We start from the raw sequence: 22,126 nt of genomic DNA, 5'->3' as shown, positions 1-22,126 counted from the left end.
CCACTAGCCATAAGCCTCCGCAAGAGGCTTATTCCCTTATTCCCTATTAATCTTGTTTGGTCTTCTAGAAGGGTTTGTTGAACTCAATTGTCCATTGTTCAGAGACTGAGCTGAACTTCCTGCTAAAAGAGTCATAATATGAAACTCAGGGGCTGATAGGGGAAATTTCAATGTCTTTGTCCCGAAAGTAAAAATATGAACTTCCTTATAGTATTAACTCATGGTACCTTAGTATCTTATGTAGAAATTGCAAGAGCATCACAACCTCCAGAGAGTCTAGAATCACCGATATGTCAGCCAGACTTCCTTCCACAATTTCCTAGCTCTTGTCACTTTGCTTACCTCTGAACTGCAGTGGGGCTGAAAAGGAACCATAATGTCGTGGTGTCTGAGGTAGAAAGGACTAGAATCAGTAATCAGGACAGGGAAATCCTGAATCTGAGTATGAAGGTGCATGAAAATACAGGCCCTAGGTGCAAAGGAGGGGGCCAGAACATTATTCTATCAAATTTCCAGCACCAAAGTCATTGCTAGTGCATCTATCTTCCTTAAAAAGGATTCTCTCCCTCTCTCTCTGTCCCTCCCCCACTCGTACTGTCTCTGTCTCTCTCACAAACATAAACATTAAAGAAATAAATACTTTGGGGCACCTGGGTGGCTCAGTTGGTTGAGTGTCCGACTTTGGCTCAGGTCATGATCTCACGGCTTGTGGGTTGGAGCCCCACATTGGCCTCTGTGCAGACAGCTCAGAGCCTGGAGCCTGCTTGGGATTCTGTATCTCCCTCATTCTCAGACTCTCCCAAAATAAAAACAGAGCAAAACGTGCTCTGTCTCTCTCAAAATAAACATAATAATAAAAAAATTTTAATAAAAAATGAAAGATAAATAAGTCTATTAAAAATGATTCTTACATCTTCCTAATGGAAAGGGATATAAAGGAGAAATGAAAATGAGCAAACAAAAGTTAACTTAGGGGCTCCTAATTCCCTTTGTCTTTTTCTTTTAAGTTTATTTATTTACTTTTAGAGAGAGAGAGAGTCAACAGGGGAGGGGCAGAGAGAGAGAGGGAGAGAACCCCAAGCAGGCTCCACGCTGTCAGCACAGAGCCCTATGTGGCGCTGGAACTCCCCGACCATGAGATCATGACCAACTCAAGAGCCTGAAGCTTAACCAACCGAGCCACCCGGGCGCCCCTAACTCCCTTTGTCTTGACGGACGAGGCTGTGAATCTGGATGACGCTGACCCACTCCGACCCTTTCGTTTTGGGACTCAGGCCTGGGCTCCCTAACGCTGTCCCCTGTGCTTGATTCCTCCGCAGGCCGTTGCTACCGCAGCATGGGACACGGGCCCCTTCCCCACTCTCTGTGAGCGGCCAGGGGCCGAGGTGGCCGCGGGGATGCCCGTGAGCCGCCAGCAGTCAGACTCTTCGGAGATGGACCCGGATGCGTCGCCCGGCAGCAGGCTCGGTGACCTGAGCAGAGGGGGCAGCTTGGAGAGTGGAAGCGGCAGCTCCCGCTCCAGGAGTTTCACCCTGGTGAGTGACCGCAGGCTTTACTGCGGCAGCTAGCTGATTTGGAGCCAGCACCCCCCACCCACCCCGGGAGGAACATTCTAGAACAACCTCTTGGGTTCCCCAGCTCGGCGTCCCTGCATCCTTGCTCTGTGAAGCAGTGTCTCATGTGTCCTCATCCTAAGTTTGGCGCAGATGCAGAGCCTTGCGCTCAGCGAGGTGGATCCACTTCGTCGCCGGTGACCCTGCAGCCGAGACCCTGCGAGGACTGTGCCCCGAAGGCTGCAGCCCACCCGGCGACGGCCTGCTGCTGTCAGGCTTTTGTATTCTGTCTCTCCGGATCCAGGCCCTGATAGAGCCTCAGAAGGCTTTGGGGATATTCACAGAAAGGGTCTTTAGCTTTAAAGGTGACCCGTCTGTACCCCCTGCCCCTCAAGATACTCCTCTTTCAGGAGAGAGACCTTTGTTTTCGTCAGGGAAGGACAGGAGCGAATGAATGTTGGAGTCACTGAGAATAGTCTCTTTTGTTCATCTCAGACCCTTCTAGTGGGAGCAGAACTTCCTTCAGCCCTAAAATTAACCCAGATTGTGCTGAACGTAAGACAGATACATATGGTGTAGAGAGCAGTTAATAGTAATGAAAGAATTTTATAGACTCCTACTTGTATCTTCTCTTAAACCATCATAGTAACATGAAGTACTATCTGATTTCATTAATTCACCAGAAGAAAAATATATTACAGATAACTCTCTGAATATCTGGGGAACTAGAAATCCTTAATAATGGAGAAGTATGTAGAAAAGACAGATGAACTTGGCAGTAATTAGTGGAGTGTGTGCTCCAAAGTATTATGAAACAGCCTGTTCAATGGAGATGGTGTTTCTTTTTTTTTAACATTAAAAAATGTTTTTATTTAAAAATTTTTATGTGTCTATTTTTTAGAGAGAGAGAGAGTATGCAAGCATGGGAGGGGCAGAGAGAGAGGAAGACACAGAATTTGAAGCAGGCTCCAGGCTCTGAGCTGTCAGCACAGAGCCTGATACCAGGCTCAAACTCATAAACGCTAAGATCATGACCTGAGCTGAAACCAAGAGTCAGATGCTCAATTGACTGAGCACCCAGGCGCCCCCGCCCCCAACTATTTTTTTATTTTAAAGAGAAAGAGTACACAAGCTAGGGAGAGGGGCAGAGGGAGAAGGAGAGAGAAAATCTTAAGCAGCCTCCATGCCTAGCACAGAGCCCATTGCAGGGCTCAACACCACAACCCTGGGATCATGACCTGAGCCAAAATCAAGAGTCAGACACTCAACTGACTAAGCCACCCAGGTGCCCCTGTAGACGGTATTTCTAAGATTGAGGTGGTGACCTAGGTCCTATAGTCTATAAAACCACCCATGCCCGTGGTGATGGGAAACGGTGGAGAGTGTTGTCAGATGCCCCCATGGTATCTAAAGAAATGGGTGTAGCATGTTAGCAGTCAGGGTATTTGAATGATTTTCTCGTTGGACTTGAGGCAAGTCTATTAGCTTGCTTCATAGCATGGCCTCTTCTGTTGGAGAATGAAATAATAAATACCCTCTCTCTGTCTCCTCCTGGGAGAGACCATGATCCCCATGCCTGTCAAGGGCTTTGAATTTCGGGAAGAAAAGCTGCTGTGTTTGAATCTCTGTCCTAGTCACATAGGGTCATTCTTTACACTACGCAGTTAATTCCTGCTCTCACCAAATCTTAAGTGTGGCTCAAACTCAAATGCTCCCGAGACATACAGGACTTGACCTCCACGAATCTGTCCAATGACGAGTGGCATTAACTGACTTTGCTCCACTCCCTCTGTCTCTTTTGTGTGTGTGATTGATTGGCAGCCGGGGGCCACCTTCCAGGTGTACCACCAACAGATAGGGGAACGGGTCCTTCATTCCCAGCGGGTGATCTGGCGGGTACATCACCACTAAGGCTTAGAAGATGAAAAAGGGTGTCTTAGAGGGATCACAGCTACCAGAGTACCCACAAGGTGTCTTTACTGGAAGAAGCAAGTCTATAAAGTGAACTCAGGGAGTTTATGAGATACTGCCATAGAAACTACAACTTTCCATAGAATGTACGTATAGGCAGATGGGACGCTAAGGTCTGTCATCTGGCAAATTTGGAGACTATTAAGTATCAGTCCCAGAATCACAAAGGGAAGTGACTTATTTTGAAGCCTTTTATCATGGACATTTTTTAATGTTTGTTTATTTTGAGAGAAGAGAGCACACAAGTCGGGGAGGGGCAGAGAGACGGAGAGGCAGAATCCCAAGCAGCCTTCACACCATCAGTGCAGAGCCCATTACGGGGCTCAAACCCACAAACTGTGAGATCAACCTGAGCCAAGATCAAGAGTCGGGTGCTTAACCAACTGAGACACCCAGGCAGCCCTGTCATGGACATTTGTAGTGATATATTAGAAATATCATTAGATTCAAAAGGTGAGAGAGACCACAGATCTCTTCCATTTATAAATATCAGGAGGCCAAGGCGGGTGAAGTGAGGACATTAACTGCCTCTGAGGAAGGACCATTGAGCCATCAGCACTGGCCGGCAAGCCTTTACAGTAGGTCTGAGCAGGCAATCAGCAGGACATTCCCCAATATACTTATAATTTCTCTCAAATTAAAAAAATCCTTATGCCTGTTTAAAGTTACTTTCTTTTTTACTAACCAGTCTCTATCCTAAAAAATCAGCTCAGGATAGTAATAAACACAAGGGTATTAGAGACAAGCCCAAGTTCAAATTCAACTTCATCTCCTTTGTAACCTAAGATAGGTTATTCAGTGAATTTGCCCATTAGTTATTTTCTTCATTGGTTAAAGAGGGGGTGATGGGAGAATAATTCTTTCCAAGGGTTACTGTGAGGACACACCGGCCAGCACATGATTGGGCTTCCCAACGCCAGCCTCTTTGGCAGACGCCCTGCTAGTTTCCAAGTTACATGCGATTCCGCTTCAACTGGCTGCCTCTTGTTGAGTTTTGTATCTCTGTCTCATCAGGAGTCTTCAGATTTTCTTCTTGGGCCACTAACGATGAGACTAAAGGGAAAACACTCCTTCCCCAAGCATCTCGCCGAGTTCCTAATTCTGGCAGCCTCACTCTGGGGCATCGCTTTGAACTGAACTTCAGGAATGCATGCCCTCCACAGTTCTTTCCTATCTGGTAGCATCCTGCAGTGGGTACTGTGATGTGTCTGACTCCTCTCTGTCCCCCCCCTCCGGCCCCCGCCCAGTGCCCATCACTATACCTAACGGAAGATAATTGTGGTCATGGCCTGATAGATTCTACTTTCAGGAAGTACACAATAAAATTACATTCTTGGGGCGCCTGGGTGGCTCAGTTAGTTAAGCGTCTGACTCTTAGTTTCAGCTCAGATCATGATCTCATGGTTTGTGAAGTCGAGCCCCACATCAGTCTCTGTGCCAACAGCAGGAAGCCTGCTTGGGATTCTCGGTCTCCCTCTCTCTCTGCCCCTCCCCTGCTCTCTCTCTCTCTCTCTCTAAACTGAAAAAAAATAAATTAGGGGCACTTGGGTGGCTTAGTCGGCTAAGCATCCGACTTTGGCTCAGGTCATGATCTCGCCGTTCATGGGTTTGAGCCCTGGGTCGGGCTGTGTGCTGACAGCTCAGAGCTTGGAGCCTGCTTCAGATTCTGTCTCCCTCTCTCTCTCTGCTCCTCCCCTGCTCACGCTCTGTCTCCTTCTGTCTCTCAAAAATAAACATTAAAAAAATTAAATTACATTCTCATGATATGGGTGTGACCACGTAATTCTGCCACGTGCCCCACTTGACTGCTCATTTTTGTCTGTTGGTGGACACGTCCTGGTCCTGTTCCAGTACCTTCTCTGTGGATCCCTGCTTTTTTTCAAGCATTTTCCCTTGTGGGAGATCATCGAGCCAACAGTAACTGTCATCTGTTGTTACCTCACAGTTGTGTATTTGCCGTAGAGAGAACTGGCACCCTGAGAAAATCTGGCATTTTATTTTCTTGTTTTCTTTTCTAATTTTTAGGCATTTCAGTTTGTTTGTTTTTTTTTAAAGAGGGAGAGCATGAGCAGGGGAGAGGGGCAAAGGGAGAGAGAAAGAATCTCAAGTAGGCTTTGCAACTGTCAGCACAGAGCCTAACATGGGACTTAAACACACAACCCTGGGATTGTGACCTGAGCTGAAATCAAGGATGCTCAACCAGCCAAGCCACCCAGGAGCCCTGGCGTTTCATTCTAAATGCAACTCAAGTTTTCTAAACAACTGTGTAGCACTTGACTTTTACAAAAAAGCAGTATATTAGCAGCCAGCCCCTTTCACCAGAACCAGCTACACCATTAAAAAAAGAAATTCTGAATTTTTGGGGAGTCTAAATGTGGAGAGGAGCTATATGTTTTTATTCTGAGTCATCAGATCAAAAAGACCTAAAAATGCTCGTCTTTTTTAGAATGGGAATCAACCATAGTAGCTTCTCCACTGTCTGTTCTTAATAATCCCTGACCTCAGAAAGACTAGTCGGTGACAGTGCTTTTAAGACTCTTAAGTTGTAGCTGTTAAGTGCCCTTCTTGGCGGGCTCTTTAAATAAGAGATCACTTAGTCTGATTTGTAGAAGCATTTCTTTTGTAAGCAGGAATTCTTTTTGAAAGAAGATAAAACATTAATGCCCAATGTTAAATGAGAGTATCCTAAAGTTTTTGAACACTAGCTGAGGGGTTGCCTGGGGTATAACAGATCTCCTCTCTTTAGAAACTTTCCTCCTGAAGGAACTTGACGGAGGAACAAGGGGGAGAAGAAGGGGGGAAATGGTGGGGGAAAGGGAGAGAGGCAAACCATGAGAGACTCTTGAATGCTGACAAAAACTGAGGACTGATGGATGTGGGGGGGAGGGGGGGATGGGCATGGAGGAGGACACTTGTGGGGATGAGCACTGGGTGTTATGTGGAAACTAATTTGACAATAAACTATTTGTAAAAAAAATAAAATAAAAAAATAAATGTTTGGTAGAATTCCCTTGTGAAAAAAAAAAAAAAAAAGAAACTTTCCTCCTGAGCCAGTGCAAGCTAGAAATTAAATAGCTGCTTAAATAAGATTGTTGTGGCTGCCCACATGGCCCCCACAATGACCAGGGCCGTTAGAAGAAGTCAAAGGTCTTTATCGCCAAGGGGCTAGTTGTATTTGTATGTGTATTTTGTTTCTCTTGTAAGGAATTCTTCCTCTGAATGCTTTATTTAATGAAAGGCAAAGCTAGAACAAGAACAAATCGGCCAGATCCTGAAATACTTGAGTAAGAGGCAATCTTTCAAATGCATTGTGGGTTTTTTTGTTGTTGTTTTGTTTGTTTTTGTTTTTTTGTCCTTTGAAACTTCGGGATGGCTTCAGTACAGCACAAGGTAGCGTGTCTTTGCAAAGTTAGTGAGGTGGTTCTGGAACTTCCTACCTCGGGTAAGGATGCTTATCCAGAATGAAAATTTCAAGAAGAATTTGGAGACATTCATCAATGATGGCTGTTTCAGGGAACAGAGGAAGCTTTGACTGTAGAGGTCCCTATAGTCTTAACCCCTTCAGGCTGGTATCTGGAGCATATGAGTCTCACAGAACAGTCCTGGGGGCTGCTGCCAGGGACTGACGGCCGCCTCCCGCCGCGGTGCTTGGGTGCCCCCTTCTGCACGTGGTCCTGCAGCCTGTGGGCCTCCTGGAGCCTTCTCTGGAATAGGTGAACGGCTGGTTGACCAGAGTGGGAAACTCTTAATATTCATGGTGCTTATGGGACTTGGTAACGCACGTACTTCTTTGAGGGCGGGTTGGAAACATCCCGAATCCCCATGCATACCTCTTGTTCACTTTNTCTGCATGTTGCTGTCCAATTCTCCCAACACCATCTGTTAAAAAGGCTGTCTTTTTTCCCATTGGATATTCTTTCCTGCTTTGTCAAAGATCAGTTGGCTGTATACTTTTGGGCCCACTTCTGAGTTCTCAATTCTGTTCCATTGGTCTATGTGTCTGTTTTTGTGCCAATACCATACTGTCTTGATGATGACAGCTTTGTAGTACCTCTTGTTCACTTTTATCTCCACCTTGGGCAAAAACAATGATCTTGATTCACTCCAGGGTGTGTTTGGAAATTTCTTATTCAGTGACCTGTCCTGAAACCCTCCCTTCTCCCTGATCTAACGCATGTCACAGCCCTGGAGTCACATCGCGAGTCTGTGATCAGACAACATTTGCCAGCTCCTGATTACCCCCTTCCTTCTCCAACAGCCTTTGATGCCTTTCGGCCTCGCCCAGTCCTTATGGAATAAGAAGGTAGAGCAGTGAACACTGTCTGCATCGCCAGGGTGGGTGAAGTCTGGGTCATGCACAGCAATCGACACGGGGCTAGATGAGTTCACGGAGAGGAAACAGAACAAAGGCTAGAAAGGAGCACTAGACTGGTCAGCAGTAACCCCGTCTTCCTTGCCATTCGGGATCCTTACCCTCGCTGAGCCCACAACTTGCTGGTCAAAGCAGTCACTTTACGACAAAGCTTGTGTAGCTTTTATAAAAGTTAAATTCAGTAAACGTTTAACAAATAGCTGCTGCGTACGGGAGCCCAGCGCGGCTGATGCGTTCAACGCGGTTTTCACAATTCAGCGGCAAGTGTGAAGCCTGGGACAGCGTCACCAATCTCCGAAGGGGTCTGGGAGGGCGCACGCAAGGCGGGTCCAGCATATTGGAACTTCTTTATGACATTGCCACTTGAAGGAAGCTTAAGGCAGCCCGGGAGCCCGGCTGTAATCCTTCGAAGCCCTGGTTCTCTAGATCTGTAATCAAAACCTCCCGCACTGGTTTGTTTGTGTCTCTTTCCGGCCAGAAGTACAGGCTTGAGTTAGCCCTGGTGCGGAATCACCAGGCTGCCTGGCTAGAGATCACCATAATTAAGCCCTTCTACTGGACTGTGGGGAACGCCAGGGCACTTATGGTCTTTCTTAGGAGATTGCCAAGGGAAGTACAGCATTTAAAGCCACATCAGGAACGACACAGAGGTTGATTTCTGTGTGCCGCTCTCTGCCCCTGTTCTGCCTCAGCTGCAGGAGTGGGTGTCTCCCATCAGCTTAGGGTATTAAATCAGTAAAGCCTGGCTCAAGTGTCCAGAAGGTCATTTTTGGTGTGATTAAAAGAAAACGCGGGGGCACCTGGGTGGTTCAGTCGGTTAAGTGCCCAACTTCACCTCAGGTCATGATCTCACAGTTTGTGGGTTCAAGCCCCACATTGGGCTCTGTGCTGACAGCCCAGAGCCTGGAGCCTGTTTCGAATTTTGTGTCTCCGTCTCTCTCTGACCCTCCTCTGCTCACGCTGTCTCACTCTCTCTCTTCTTCTCTCTCTCTCTCAAAAATAAATAAAACATTAAAAAAAAAAAGAAAATGTGAACATCAAGTCACACTCAGCCAAAACCACTATTCTAGGCTGCCTACCTAAGAGACTGGCCGTTATGAGACCTTGGTTCATTTCAAGAATATTTTTAGCCATCATAATCTTGTTTATGATTTTTTTTTTTTGGTCTAGAATAGAGATGAATTCTACTAGCTCTTTTTTCTCCCTCATGAGGAGTCACCACAGTTGTCTTTGTCTGCAGTAGTTAAGCCAAATTTTCTTGTTTAAAAGAAAAACAAAACAAAACAAAACAAAAGAGCCTCAGAACGTAATTAATTTAGCAGTGTTTTAGGCTGGCGTTATTTTCGTAGGAGTAGGCTCCTCAACTTTCTTGTTTAGCCAAACAAAGGGTTTTTCTTTCCTCTCTCCATTGCCCCCAAAATGAAACGCCTGTCCCAAATGGGCATATCGAGGATTGTTGACTTTGAGAACTCTTGCTAACTTTCATTATAAAAGTCTGTCATCCATGGCGCCTGGCTGGCTTGGTCGGTGGAACATTTGACTCTTGACTGCGGGGTTGTAAGTTCAAGCCCCATGTGGGGTGTAGAGATTACTTGAAAGTAAGATCTTAAAGGCCTCTCATCCAGCTTATCTGGATGCTCCTCTCAGAGCTCCGTTGGGACAAGCAGACGTTTCTTCTTCATGTAGGAGCAGACAGACAGCAGCAGCACCAGGACTTGGTCCTTCTCACAGTAGACGTGTGTAGCATGCGTTACAATTACTTCAGTAGATTTAGCGTTCTGAATTTTCTGGTTTGAACACAGTAGAAATGATTTCTTCACAATCATGATATACATAGTAGGGGAGAAAAATATGTACGGTCACATTCTTGAGGCAAAATGGTGTTTCCCTGAGAGGCTTACAGACATTGCCTGACGTCAGCATGGTGGGGTCGAATGGGCGAGGTCTGGTTCTCTACATAGTTCTTCCAGATCTGGAGATTTGTAGCCCAATTGTTACATTACAAGCACCATTGATAGAAAGGGAACTTAAAAGAATGTTCTGCTGTGAGCTGTGAGCCTACTTCCTTCCAAACATTAGCACAAACTTGAGTTTTCTTCAGTTCACTTCTTCCAAAGAAAGCTGCTGTGTTCGTTTGTCCTCACTTCCTATCTACTTAGCTCTTTGGTGCTAAGTTAGCAAATGCCGCTTTCCAACAGCACCAACTGTGAGGCAGGGGCTGCCACGGCCAGGCCTCGGGCTCTCCTGTCTCCACCCGAGCCGCCGGGCCCCTGCCTAGTTGCTGCTGCTGTTTTCTGACACGTGACAGCCATACTGAGGTGTCATTCACACACCACACGGCTCAGCCGTTCAAAGTGTGCCAGGCAGTGGTCTCTAGTAGATGCACAGTTGTGCAGCCACCATCAGAGTCCCATTTAAAACATGTTCATCCCCAGGGCACCTGGGGGGCTCAGCTGGTTGAGCATCCGACTTGAGCTCAGGTCATGATCTTCGAGGTTCATGGGTTTGAGCTCCATGTCGGCTCTGTGCCGACTGATGGGAGCCTGGAGCCTGCTTCGGGTTCTGTCTCCCTCTCTCTCTGCCCTTCCTCCCCTTGCATTCTCTCTGTCTCTGTCTCTGTCTCTCTCCCTCTCTCCAAAATAAAAATTAAAAAAATTTTTTTTAACATTTTCATCACCCCGAAAGATACCCTGTGCCCTTAAACAGTCACTCCGTGGTTCCCTCCAGTTCCTTCTCCCGGACTTCCTGGCTCTGCAGCTTTGCCTGTCCCCACCTCGGTGCTCCGCGTGCACTGCCTCCTCCTCAAGACCCCGTCTCGCACCCCTGTGTGAGGGGGCAGCGCCAGATCTTGGGGGAACCAGAGGAGTAGACAGCGCACATGCCCCTTTCCGGGCCCTGAATACCCCGTCCCCTGCCCTTGGCGCTGGGCTCTTCTCTGTTTCTGCCTCCTGTCCCCTCCCAGGTGCAGGCTGAGGCCAGGTTCGTGTGGAGGCAGCTTCTTGTTTGGGGAGTCAGGCAGCAGCCTGAGCCCGCAGCTTCTTTTCTGGCCCCTTAGGTCAGCACTCAAGGCCAGGAGAGAACAGAGAAGGCGCATGGGGACACACGCCAGCCTCTGGCCCTGGGGAGAGACCTCAGATGCGCTGAGGATGCAAGAATCTGAGTCTCCGAGGACCCCGGCCTCTGATCTTGCATGAGTATGTGATTAGAAACAGAAAGGAGTTGAACAAAACAAACAGCAAGAATAGACCAACGCTAGTGTCGGCCACGCTGCAGGGTAGTTGGTAGTTCTCTGCCCCTTGGGGTCACTTCCTGCCTCCAAACCAGGCGCTCACATCTTCCAGCGAAGGAGCTGGACTGATGGGTCGGCGTGTTGTGTCTTTCAGCCTGTGGGTCCTGGAATCTGCCCTAGACCACAGTGGTTGTGTAGGACCTGCCCTTTCTGAGCCCATTTTCTGTGTTTCTTTTAAAATATGTTTCTAGGGGCACCTGGGTGGCTTAGTCTGTTAAGCGTCCAACTTTCGCTTAGGTCATGATCTCACGGTTCGTGGGTTCGAGCCGTGCGTCAGGCTCTGTGCTGACTGCCAGCTCAGAGCCTGGAGCCTGTTTCAGAGCCTGTGTGTCCCTCTCTCTCTGACCCTCCCCTGCTCACGCTGTCTCTCTCTCTCTCTCTCTTTCTCTCTCTCTCCTAGAAATAAATAAAACATTAAAAAAATTTTTTTAAATATATTTCTAAATGTTTATTTGGAGAGAGCGTGCGTGCGCCCACAGGTTGGGGAGGGGCAGGGAGAGAGGGAGAATCCCTAGCAGGGATTCTGTCAAGCGTAGAGTCACTGTTGACATGAGGCTCGATCGCACAAACTGTGGGATCATGACCTGAGCTGAAATCAAGAGTCCGACGCTTAACTCACTGAGCCACCTAGGCGCCCTTTAAGACTGTTTTCCAAATGAAATCTTACATTGGGACTTCCTGCTTTGATGTTGGGTTAGATCTGCGGGGGTTATATGCTCTGTTTGTATTTTCACCCTCACTCCGGTGTCTGAAGTCGGCACGTGTCTTAACCCGAAGACAGGCCAGTTACCCATGTAATTCTGCAGTCTGTACCCCTAACCGAAGGAGATTCTCTAAGAAACTTGTGCGTAGCGCTATTGAAATGCTGAATTGGGAAAGACAAAGTAGGAGGAAGGAGGTAGAGAGCATTAATATGTTTCCTCAGATGTTTTATATGATTATGGTTGTTACCATTATCACATCATCCTAACAACACCCGTGATGGTTGTAATTATTAACCACAGGGACCTTTGTTATGCTACGAGCCCTCATGATTTTAGACTTGCAAGGGTTTTCTGCTCCATCACTGTGCTAAACTGCTCCTCGTGGGCAGGAGAAACATTTGAAATGTGTTACGGTGAGTCTGGGAAGCAAGAGAGTTGGGAGCGTGAGCGCTGGATGCAGAGGGCACGGGATGGCCGGGCAAGAATGAGGTATGTGGAGAAAAGATGAGGCAGAAGTGCCCTACACCATACACTGTGACCCTCCAGCTGACCCCACCAGTCTGCAAGAAACTCTAGAAAAATCACAGAATGAATGGTGTCGCTGGATTTCGGAGAAGGCTTTCCTGTTCTGGTTGGCAGAGGGACAGAGCAGACAGATGTGGCAAGGAGGCAGCTGACCTTTTGGTCACAGTGACAAGACAGCCTGTAAGCTGTGTGGGTGGTTCAGGGGTGCATCCCATGTGAGGCTCCTCTTTAAGTGTGAAGTCTGGTAGAACGGAAACACTGGGTAATGAACAGCTATAGGAGAGAAGTTTATAGGAGGAGCTGATTCTACATTTTATTTTTGTCTTTTTTTTAAGTTTATTTATTATTTATTTTAAGAGAGAAAGAAAAAGAGCGTGTGGAGGAGAGGCAGTGAGGGAGAGGAAGAGAGAGAGCATGAGTAGGGGTGGGGCAGAGAGAGGGAGAGAGAGAATCCCAAGCAGGCTTTGCACTGTGAGCATGGAGCATGATGTGGGGCTCCAACTCAGGAACCATGAGATCATGACCTGAGCCAAGGTCAGATGCTTAACCAACTGAGCCATCCAGGTGCCCCTGATTCCACATTTTAAATCTCTGCCTAATCTCGCCCCCTTCCTCTGTTCCCATCACCCCTGCTCTAGTTTAGGTGACCTTGAAGTCTCATCCAGATTGCTGCCCACATTTGATATTTCTTACACAATAGCCAACGTGACCTCTTCGAACACAGATCTAACTGACCCCCTATGTTTGACTCTCACCCACTTCTTTCAGACTATTGGCAGACATCAGTTCCTCACCAGAGTTTTCCAGACAAGACCCCTTTCCCAGAAGTGTGGATTGATACCCATTTCTTTAATACCCCTTAGTCACCTTGTCAGAGCCATTTCTAGACTCTGAAGTAAATACCTGTTTTCCCATCTAAAACAGGGCTGGCCCTCTTTAGATGGTCAGCTAGGCAGCAAGAACTTTATTTCCACTGTTGTATTTACATTGCCTTGTGTTCAGCAGATACATTTGAATACGTGATTCAGTAGATGCTATGGAGTAGGCTGGAAGTGTGGTGACATTTAAATTGGACCATAAAGGAGAGGTAAGAGGTGGCTGTGTGGAGACAGGCACTCAGGATGTGAAAACAGGCATGGGAGATGTCAGGTGGTTTGATCTGATAAGAGAATAGAGCAGGAGTTGGCCAGTGGTCAATGGTCCAGCCTATGGACCACATCTGGGGCCCCACCTGTGTTTTCTTTAATGTTTATATATTTTTGAGAGAGAGAGAGACAGAGTGTGAGCAGGGAGGGGCAGAGAGAGAGGGAGATACAGAATCCGAAGCAGGCTCCAGGCTCTGAGCTGTCAGCATAGAACCCAGCATGGTGCTCAAACCCACAAACTGCGAGATCATGACCTGAGCTGAAATTGGACATCCAACCAACTGAGCCACCCAGGCGCCCCTGGACTCCACCTGTTTTTGTAAGTAAAGATTTATTTAACAAAGCTAGACCCGTTGATTAACATACTGTACATTCACACTACACGGGCAGAGTTGAGTAGTTGCCATGGTAAAGCCTGCAGAGCCTAAAATATTTACTCTCTGACCTCCTACGGAGAAAGTTACCATCCCTGCAGTAGAGTAGAATGGGGAGAGCAGGAAAGAGATGAAATGTGAAAGGCAGGTAGGGCTGGATCCTGGAATTCTTAGAATAAATGTAAATTCCTTAGTCACACGTTCTGTAGATGACCATACTGGGTTTTTTAAAACCTATTTCTCTTTCCCTTGGTCCAGTGCTCAATAGAAAATAGTCAGGAACGCTCTATGCCCATTTTCCCTCACAGTACCCTGCCCTTCTTATTATGCCTTTCACACCAATCCTGTTTTTAGAGGAACTGTTGAAGTTTTGGGGGACTGTACACTGATAAAATTACATGGATCTAGTTCATATGAACCTGCTCTAATTTCAGCTGGAGAAAAAGTATTCTTAAACTCAGTCTTCCTCTCCACCCTATCCCCCAAAAAATCTCAGGAAAGGTGGAGCAAAAAGATAAGCTAAGAACTAAAATTAAAATCTTAGGGCACATTGTTCCAAAAGTTGACATTTAAAAACTTTTTTTTTAATGTTTATTTTTTAATTTTTGAGAGAGAGACAGAATTAGAGCAGGGGAGGGGCAGAGAAAGAGGGAGACACAGATTCTGAAGCAGGCTCCAGGCTCTAAGCTGTCAGCACAGAACCTGAAGCGAGGCTCAAACCCACAAACCACAAGATCATGACCTGAACTGAAGTTGGACGCTCAACCAACTGACCACCCAGGTGCCCCTAAAACTTGACATTTTAAAAAGATATACAAAACCTGATGGCAAAGAGAGGAAAATTCCAGGCAAGTCTGTGTTATGAACAGAGATGCAGAAATTCTAAACAAAATATTAGCAAATCAAATTCAGTGATGTATCAAAAAGATAGCACAACCAGATTGGATGTGTTCCAAGAATGCAAGGTTGGTTTAATATTTGAAAATCAATTGTTGTCATTCAGTTCTTTGACAGAGTAAAGGAGAAAAAGGATATGATCATCTCTCCTCAGGCTTCTCGGCCACATCATCCGTTATGTGGGGAGTTGTCCGTACACTGTGGGATGTGGAACACCACTCCTGGCCTCTCCCTGCTAGATGCCAGTGGCCCACCCAGCTGTGACAACCAGAAGTGTCTCCAGGCACTGCCAAATGCCCTGTGAAGGGGAAGCTCTCCTGTAGCTGAGAACCACTGTAATACATAAAGAGATTTGACCAAATCCAAAACCCATTCATTATCTTGAAAACAAACACACTTGGGGCGCCTGGGCGGCTCCGGCTGGAAACTCCAAGACATTCTCAAGAGAAGTTAAAGAACCAAATCAATGCCTGCCCAACATTAGCGCATCAGTATTTCCCAGAATGTATGTTAACACACAGACTGAAGGCCCTTGATGTTCCTGATGCAGCAGATCTAAGGTGGGGCCCAAGTATTTGTAGTTCTTGGTGCTGTGTGGAAGTGGAGGTGCTGTGGCTGCTGGTCGAAGGACCACAGTGTGAGAGCCACTGATCTGAATAAGTGAGGGTGTATACCATATGTGAGGAGTCAAAACATTGGAAAATTCAGTTCTCCTCAATTTGAGGAATTTCTGTGTAGTTCCCATGAGAGTCCCAGCAGAGGCGTGTGTGTGTGTGTGTGTGTGTGTGTGTCTGTTTCTGTGTCTGTGTGTGTCTGTGTCTGTGTGTGTAGCTGGGTGTAAGGAAACTGACAAGCTGACACTAAAATTTACATGGAANCAGTTAAGCGACAGACTTGGGCTCAGGTCATGATCTCACTGTTCGTGAGTTCAAGCCCCATGTTGGGCTCTCTGCTGTCAATACAGAGCCTGCTTTAGATCCTCTGTCTCCCTCTCCTTCTGTCCCTCCCCTGCTTTTGTGCACATGAATGTGCATGCATGCTTTATCTCTCAAAAATAAACAAACGTTTTAAAAAACAAAACAGTGTTTTAGTGGTACGTGAGTAGACAAGTAGACAAACAGGTAAGAGAATTCATAAAAAGACGGACACATATACTGTCTTTTGGCTTATAACCAAGGGGAGCTTCAGTGTTCAGGGATGGTATTTCTAAGGTCTGGTTCTGGAACAATTGGGTATCAATTTAGAAAACAGTGAGGGGCACTTGGGTGGCTCAGTCTGTTAAGCATCTGACTCTTGATTTCTGTTCTGGTCTTGATCTCATGGTTGTGAGTTCGAGCACCGCAGTGGGGCTGTGCACTGAGCGTATGGAGCCTGCTTGGGATTCTCTCTCCTCCTCTCTCCTGCTTGCATATTCTTTCTCTCACTCTCTCTCTCTCAAAAATAAATTTAAAAACACTTAAAAAAGAAAGAAAACAATGACTTTTGACCTCACACCATACATAGAAGTTCATTCCAGATTAATTGTTGCACTGAATATGGAAGGTTAAAAATAATGCTTCTAAAATAAAACAAGTGAGTATCTTCATGACCATGGAGTTGCTAGTGGTTTCCTAAATAGGACATAAAAAGCTCTAACCATGAAACACTACACTACATTAAAATTAAGGACTAGTCATCACAAGACCACCCCACCCCCCCCCATTAAGAGAGAGAAAAGGGAAGCTGGTGAGTAGTGGCAGATACTTGCAATAAATATTTCCAATAAAAGATTTCTATTAGTATGTATAGTCCTGAAATTTATAAAAGACAACTTGATAGAAAAATAGGCAAAAGATTTGAACAGGCACTTCGTAAGAGGATTGCCAGCTAATTATTACAGGAAAAAAAAATGCCCACCACTGTTCATGTTCTTGGGAACGGACTGGAAATCAGAGTGAGACTCTGGCGTATGCCTGCCGCACGGGGAGAGTAGGCAGGCATGCCTGTGGGAGTCACACTGGCACAAGCACTTTGGAGAACTTGGGTCTGTATCTACCATAACAGACACATATCTGTGACCCAGCACTTGTATATGGGTTTATATCTGGCAGGTGTTCTCCTGAGCCGCGTTCTGCTCCATCTGCTGACCCACCCAATGCTGTGGCTTTCTCCCCAGAGACCTTCCATTCTGTCTGCCCACCAAACCGGCTGCAGGCAGGTTCCTTTCCCGGAATCCTCCAGTCTTCAGGATCAAGCTAATATAGCCAAGCCGGGTGGAGAAATTCGCATGTATTCTTGAGTTAATCATATGAGTGCCTTAAACTAGAGACCCGTCTCTAAATCTGTGGAGCCCGCGGGCTCTGCGATGGGCTGGGAGTCAGGTGCTTTGGGCGGGCGGGCAGGCATTTGCTTAACCTCTCAGATCCCAGTGTGAAAAGCATTCCCCTGCACCACGTGGGTCAGCTCTTAACTGTGTTTGCTTCCACACCTTTTTTGTTGTTTTATCAAAGTTCGCACTCATAGAGGGTCAGGTGGTTTCAAAATGTTCTGAAAAGCACCTCTCCCCCAATTTCCTACTCACTAGAGGACACGACTTTTAACCCATTTGTTATTTGCCTCCTAGTCGACATTTTACTACATAGCCTCTCAGAATTTTATGTATGTGGGTATATATTAAGTATGCATAGACTTAAAAGACAACTCCATTTTCCTTCTGCATTTTATTTCACTTAGCATTATATGTTTTGAAAACACCATTTAAGATTCCTGTGTAATATTCTATCTGTGAATGTGCCTTGATTTGTTTAACCATACCCTTATTGTTGGACATATTTTTTAATGTTTATATATTTATTTTGAGAGAGAGCAAGCGAGTAGAGGAGGTGCAGAGAGAGGGAGAGAGAAAATCCCAGGCAGGCTCCGTGCTGTTAGCAAAGAGTCTAATGCAGGGCTCGATCTCACAACCATGATATCATGACCAGAGCAGAAATCAAAGTGTCAGACGCTTAACCGCCTGAGACACCCAGGTGCCCCTGGACATTTTTGTTCTCTCGGTGTGAATATGTATATAATTAAAATATTGTGTGTGTGCATGTAGGTGTGTGTATGTGTGTGTGTTACTCTAGGTGACCGGGTATCTATGATACATGTATCTATGATACATGACTCTTCCCATAACCGTAGCTTTCAGTGGTTAATAACTGTTCGGGTTTTATGTGTTTGCTTTGTGCTCTCAGCCTCCTGGCTTGCTGTGCATTAGCCTGGTTGTCGTCTGCACTGCTGATGTCCCAGGGATGTCACTAGTGTCCTGGGATCCCCTTCGGCTTTCTCTCATCTTCCCCTGGTCCCTGGCTCCTGCATCGTTTCTTGGTTTACTCCCTTGTCTCAGGGAAAACCGCAGTCTCCTACCACCCTGCAGAAGCTTCCTGAGAAAGGCATATGTGGGTGATGCACTGTGTAGACCTCCCATGTCTTAAAAGCATCTTTATTCTAATGCCATGACGTTAATTTGGTTAAGCACAGGATTCTAGCGCTCCGAATCTTGAAGGAGTCCTGACACTGCTTTCTGGCTTCCTGCTGAGAAGTCTGTTGCTGTTCTGATTCTTGGTCTTTTGTTTTGCGACCTGTTTATTCACTCTGGGGACCTTGCCCTTCTCTTGTCCTTCTGTGTCCTGAGATTTCACAGCGATGCCCCTCAGCGTAGGTCTGTTTCATTCTTGTTCGTTAGGTTAGAATGATGCCCCCTTTCCATTCGGAAACTCGGGTCCCTCAGCCCAGGAGCCTTCCCTTGAATTATTTTACTTATTTATTTTGATACTTTCTTCCCCTCTAGTTTTCTGATTTATCTTTCCAGAGCTCTCGTTCTTTCAGACGTTGGCCTTCCCATACTTATCCTCTGATTTTCTTATCTTCCCTATTTTATTAAAAATTTTTTTGACTATTTGTTTCACTTTACTGGTTTCTCCACTTTATCTTGTAGGCTTTTATTTCATTTTTCAGTTCTGTGGTCCGAGTGTTAATTTCTAAGAGCTCTGTTTTTTGTCTTGTGGGTTGTTTTTTTTTTTATAGCATCATATTCTTGATGGATTTGGATTCAGCATCTCCTCAACCCTCTGAGATTATGGATGGTAATCTTGTTGGAATTGTCATCATTCTGCATAGTTTGTTTTTGTAACGTAGTTTCTTTTCCTTTTTGTTTGTTTGGCTATGTCTTTCATGGTGAGACTCGGTGACCCTGAGGCGTGGGCGCATATTTAAGAGGAGAACGTTGAGAAGCTGACCAGAAATCAGGGGTTTGTGGACTGTCCTGCCGTCTGTAGGGGCATCTGGCTGAGTCGGGGAGCCCACGGCATCGGCCCCTTCGGCCCCTGGACCTCCAGATACCCCCGGGAAGACTTCCGGGCTTCTGTCCAGAGGGACATCTGGTTGGGTTCCTTTACTCCCTGTTTTCATTGTGGTCCTTCACGTCAACTCTGCTTCAAATCCCTCTTTTACCTTCTTTTAAAGAAACATCTAGTTTTCTGCCAGGATGACCTCATTCCCGCTGAACCACTTCTGGCCTTTGCACTGTCCTCCCTCCTGGCCCCGCTCCCAGAACCGCTCGGCACCCCAGTACCTGAGCGGCGGGGGCGGGGGCCTCCCCGCACTCAGCAGGCTGGTCGCCGGCTTCCCGTGGCTGCTGAGACTCTGATTCCCTGGGGCCCCGGAGTCGGCTGCACCTGTCGTGTGGCTGCCTCCCCTCCCACGCTCTGTCACTGTCGTCTCCCTTCCTCTTCTTTTTTGTGTTTGTGGTTCGTGCCTTCAAACAAAAATGAATCCCGTTAATGTTTTCGTGAGGTTTCTGGAGGAAGAGGAGGTAAATATGTGCGTTCACGCCGCTGTGTTTGACCAGAGACGTCCCCCACTGCTATTCTGGGAAGACGTCTGAGAGCAGGAAGTTGAGAACAGCGTTCCTTCCCAAGGAGGTTTGAAGAATTCTTTTTCTGTCACTGACTCACTAGGAACCATAAGGCTGGAGTTATAACAGATGCTAAGACCCTTTATTTGCCGCAGCTTCTCGGCAGCGTTCTCTTTTCACGCAGGTACAACAGGGCGGACACAGGCACGGGGTGGTCAGTGGGGTCACTGAACGGCGGACTCTCCCCAACAGGGACTTTTAGAGGGACGTGGAGGCTGCCCAGGGCTCTGCAGAGCTCTCCACTCTGCCGTGGCTTTTCCCTTCAGCAAAACAACTGTTCGTTTTCTCCCTCCTGTCCCGTCCCCGCACCCGGTACGTAGGATGATGAGAGCCTCAAGTACCTGACGCACGAGGAAAAGGATGTCCTCCTGTTTTTTGAAGAGACTATTGACTCCCTGGAAGAGGACTTTGAGGAGCAAGTCCTGTGTGACAGCGGCGTGCATTCCCACTCTCCAGGGTCTCTGGATGAGAGCGCTTCCAGTCACTCGGAGCTGGGAGATGTCATCGATTTGGTGCAGCCAGCACCTGACGAGGGGGGGCCCGAGTGCCTCCCAGCTGGGGCTGAGGCGGCAGGTGAGGAGCGCGGCCCAATCCCCAGCCTCTGACTCGGTTCGTTAGTGTCATTCAGGACACGGTGGTCTTCCCCTGTGTGTGCAGTGTGGACACTGCATGTGCCAGTGTGGATGCTGTGTGTGCGTGTGCCAGTGTGGACTCTGCATGTGCAGTGTGGACACCGTGGGGGCTTTTGCAGGTTGGCAGCATGCTCTTTGTAGTTTGAGTATCCAACCAAGTCAATGCTTTTGTAGCATATTAGGAGATAGCACATGAAGGGAAAGTTCAAAGGAACTAGAATAAAGATTGAGACTGGCTGACCATATGAATCTATTTCATATACAGTAAAACCTTGGTTTGTGAGCATAATCCATTCCAGAAACATGCTTGTAATCCAAAGCACTCATGTATCACAGTGAATTTCAAGAACAATTGGCTCAGTTGTGATCATGTGATGTTCTGCATCACATACTACTGATATCAGTCTTGCTCATTTATCAACTTAAAATTTATTAGAAATGTTTGCTTATCTTGGGGTGCCTGGGGCGCTCAGTTAAGTGTCCGACTTCAGCTCAGGTCATGATCTCGCAGTTTGTGAGTTCGAGCCCCACATTGGGCTCTGTGCTGACAGCTCAGAGCCTGGAGCCTGCTTCAGATTCTGTGTCTCCCTCTCTGTCTCTGCTTCTCTCCTGCTCCCACTCTGTCTCTCTCTCTCAAAAATAAATAAAAAATTTTTTAAATTAAAAAAAAGTTTGCTCATCTTGTGGACCACTCACAGAACAAGTTGCTCGCAATCCAAGGCTTTACTGTGTATTAAAAAGAAAGAAAATTGGAATTGACTTCCAGGTATAACAATTCATTCTACAAACAAAACATACAAGGTGCTGGTATTTTAGCCTGTGAGGTTTGATCTCAGATTTTGAGCAATCTTGCACCCCACTTTCTATGGCATGACTTCACAAGGTGGGAGTATTTGGGCTGAAAATTTAGCTGGTTCAGGAAAACAGGAAAAGAGCAGATGAGAGTTTGGCTCCGTGTCTGTTTGGCAGGTCTGCTGGATTCAGGGCAGCCTCAAAGGAGAGGTGTGCTTTTTCTCCTTCGAGTCCTGTGAGAAGAGCAGCGGGGTGGGTGAGGTGGGATTGTCTTGCACTGTTTCTCCTGATTGGGAAAGATGTTGGAAATAAACATAGGCAAGGGGATGAGGACTGGAAAGGAGAGAAAAACAGAAGGGAAAGTATTTTGGCTCTTACTACAAAATATTGCCATTTGTCAGAAGCGTCTAGAAATATTTTTTCTCCTTGTGTGTGTGTATGTGTGTGTATGTGAGGCTGTTCATTACACCGATTTCACATACTGGGGTTCTAGACTCCAGAGGAGGAGCTAAGTTTACAGCCATGTCTTCAAAGAAGAGACTTCATTACAGATGTCCTATTTTTTTTTAATGTTTTTTTTTTTCTAGGAGAGAGAGAGAGAGACAGCATGAGCAGGGGAGGGTCAGAGAGAGAGGGAGTCACAGACTGAAACAGGCTCCAGGCTCTGAGCTGGCAGTCAGCACAGAGCCCGACTCGGGGCTCGAACCCACAAACCGCAAGATCATGACCTAAGCGAAAGTTGGACGCTTAACCGACTGAGCCACCCAGGCGCCCCCAGATGTCCCATTTTAATCACACTTATTTGAAGTGTCCTTCCTAAAATTCACTTGAACCTGCTGGTCCTTTAAAAATGCCAGATCATCTATTTGTGCCAAGGACAACACTTAGGGAAAGAAAGCCGCCCTGCCTGTCAGTGTCTAACGTGATACTTCCACT

The 22,126-nt window shown here is 46.7% G+C and overlaps 1 protein-coding gene across 1 annotated transcript in view; it reads left to right on the top strand.

Moving 5' to 3' along the window:
• PROSER2 (proline and serine rich 2) overlaps positions 1 to 22,126 on the top strand; it is a 44,951-nt gene that overhangs the window by 19,429 nt on the left and 3,396 nt on the right. Inside the window, 2 exon segments of the mRNA XM_077758518.1 lie at positions 1,320 to 1,535; positions 20,087 to 20,339. Of these exon segments, the coding sequence (XP_077614644.1) occupies positions 1,398 to 1,535; positions 20,087 to 20,339 (391 nt within the window). The 5' untranslated portion in view covers positions 1,320 to 1,397.

Source organism: Crocuta crocuta, unplaced genomic scaffold (assembly GCF_008692635.1).
Source record: "Crocuta crocuta isolate KB4526 unplaced genomic scaffold, BGI_CrCroc_1.0 scaffold32, whole genome shotgun sequence".
NCBI lineage: Eukaryota > Metazoa > Chordata > Mammalia > Carnivora > Hyaenidae > Crocuta > Crocuta crocuta.
This window is presented reverse-complemented; position numbering and strand designations above follow the sequence as displayed.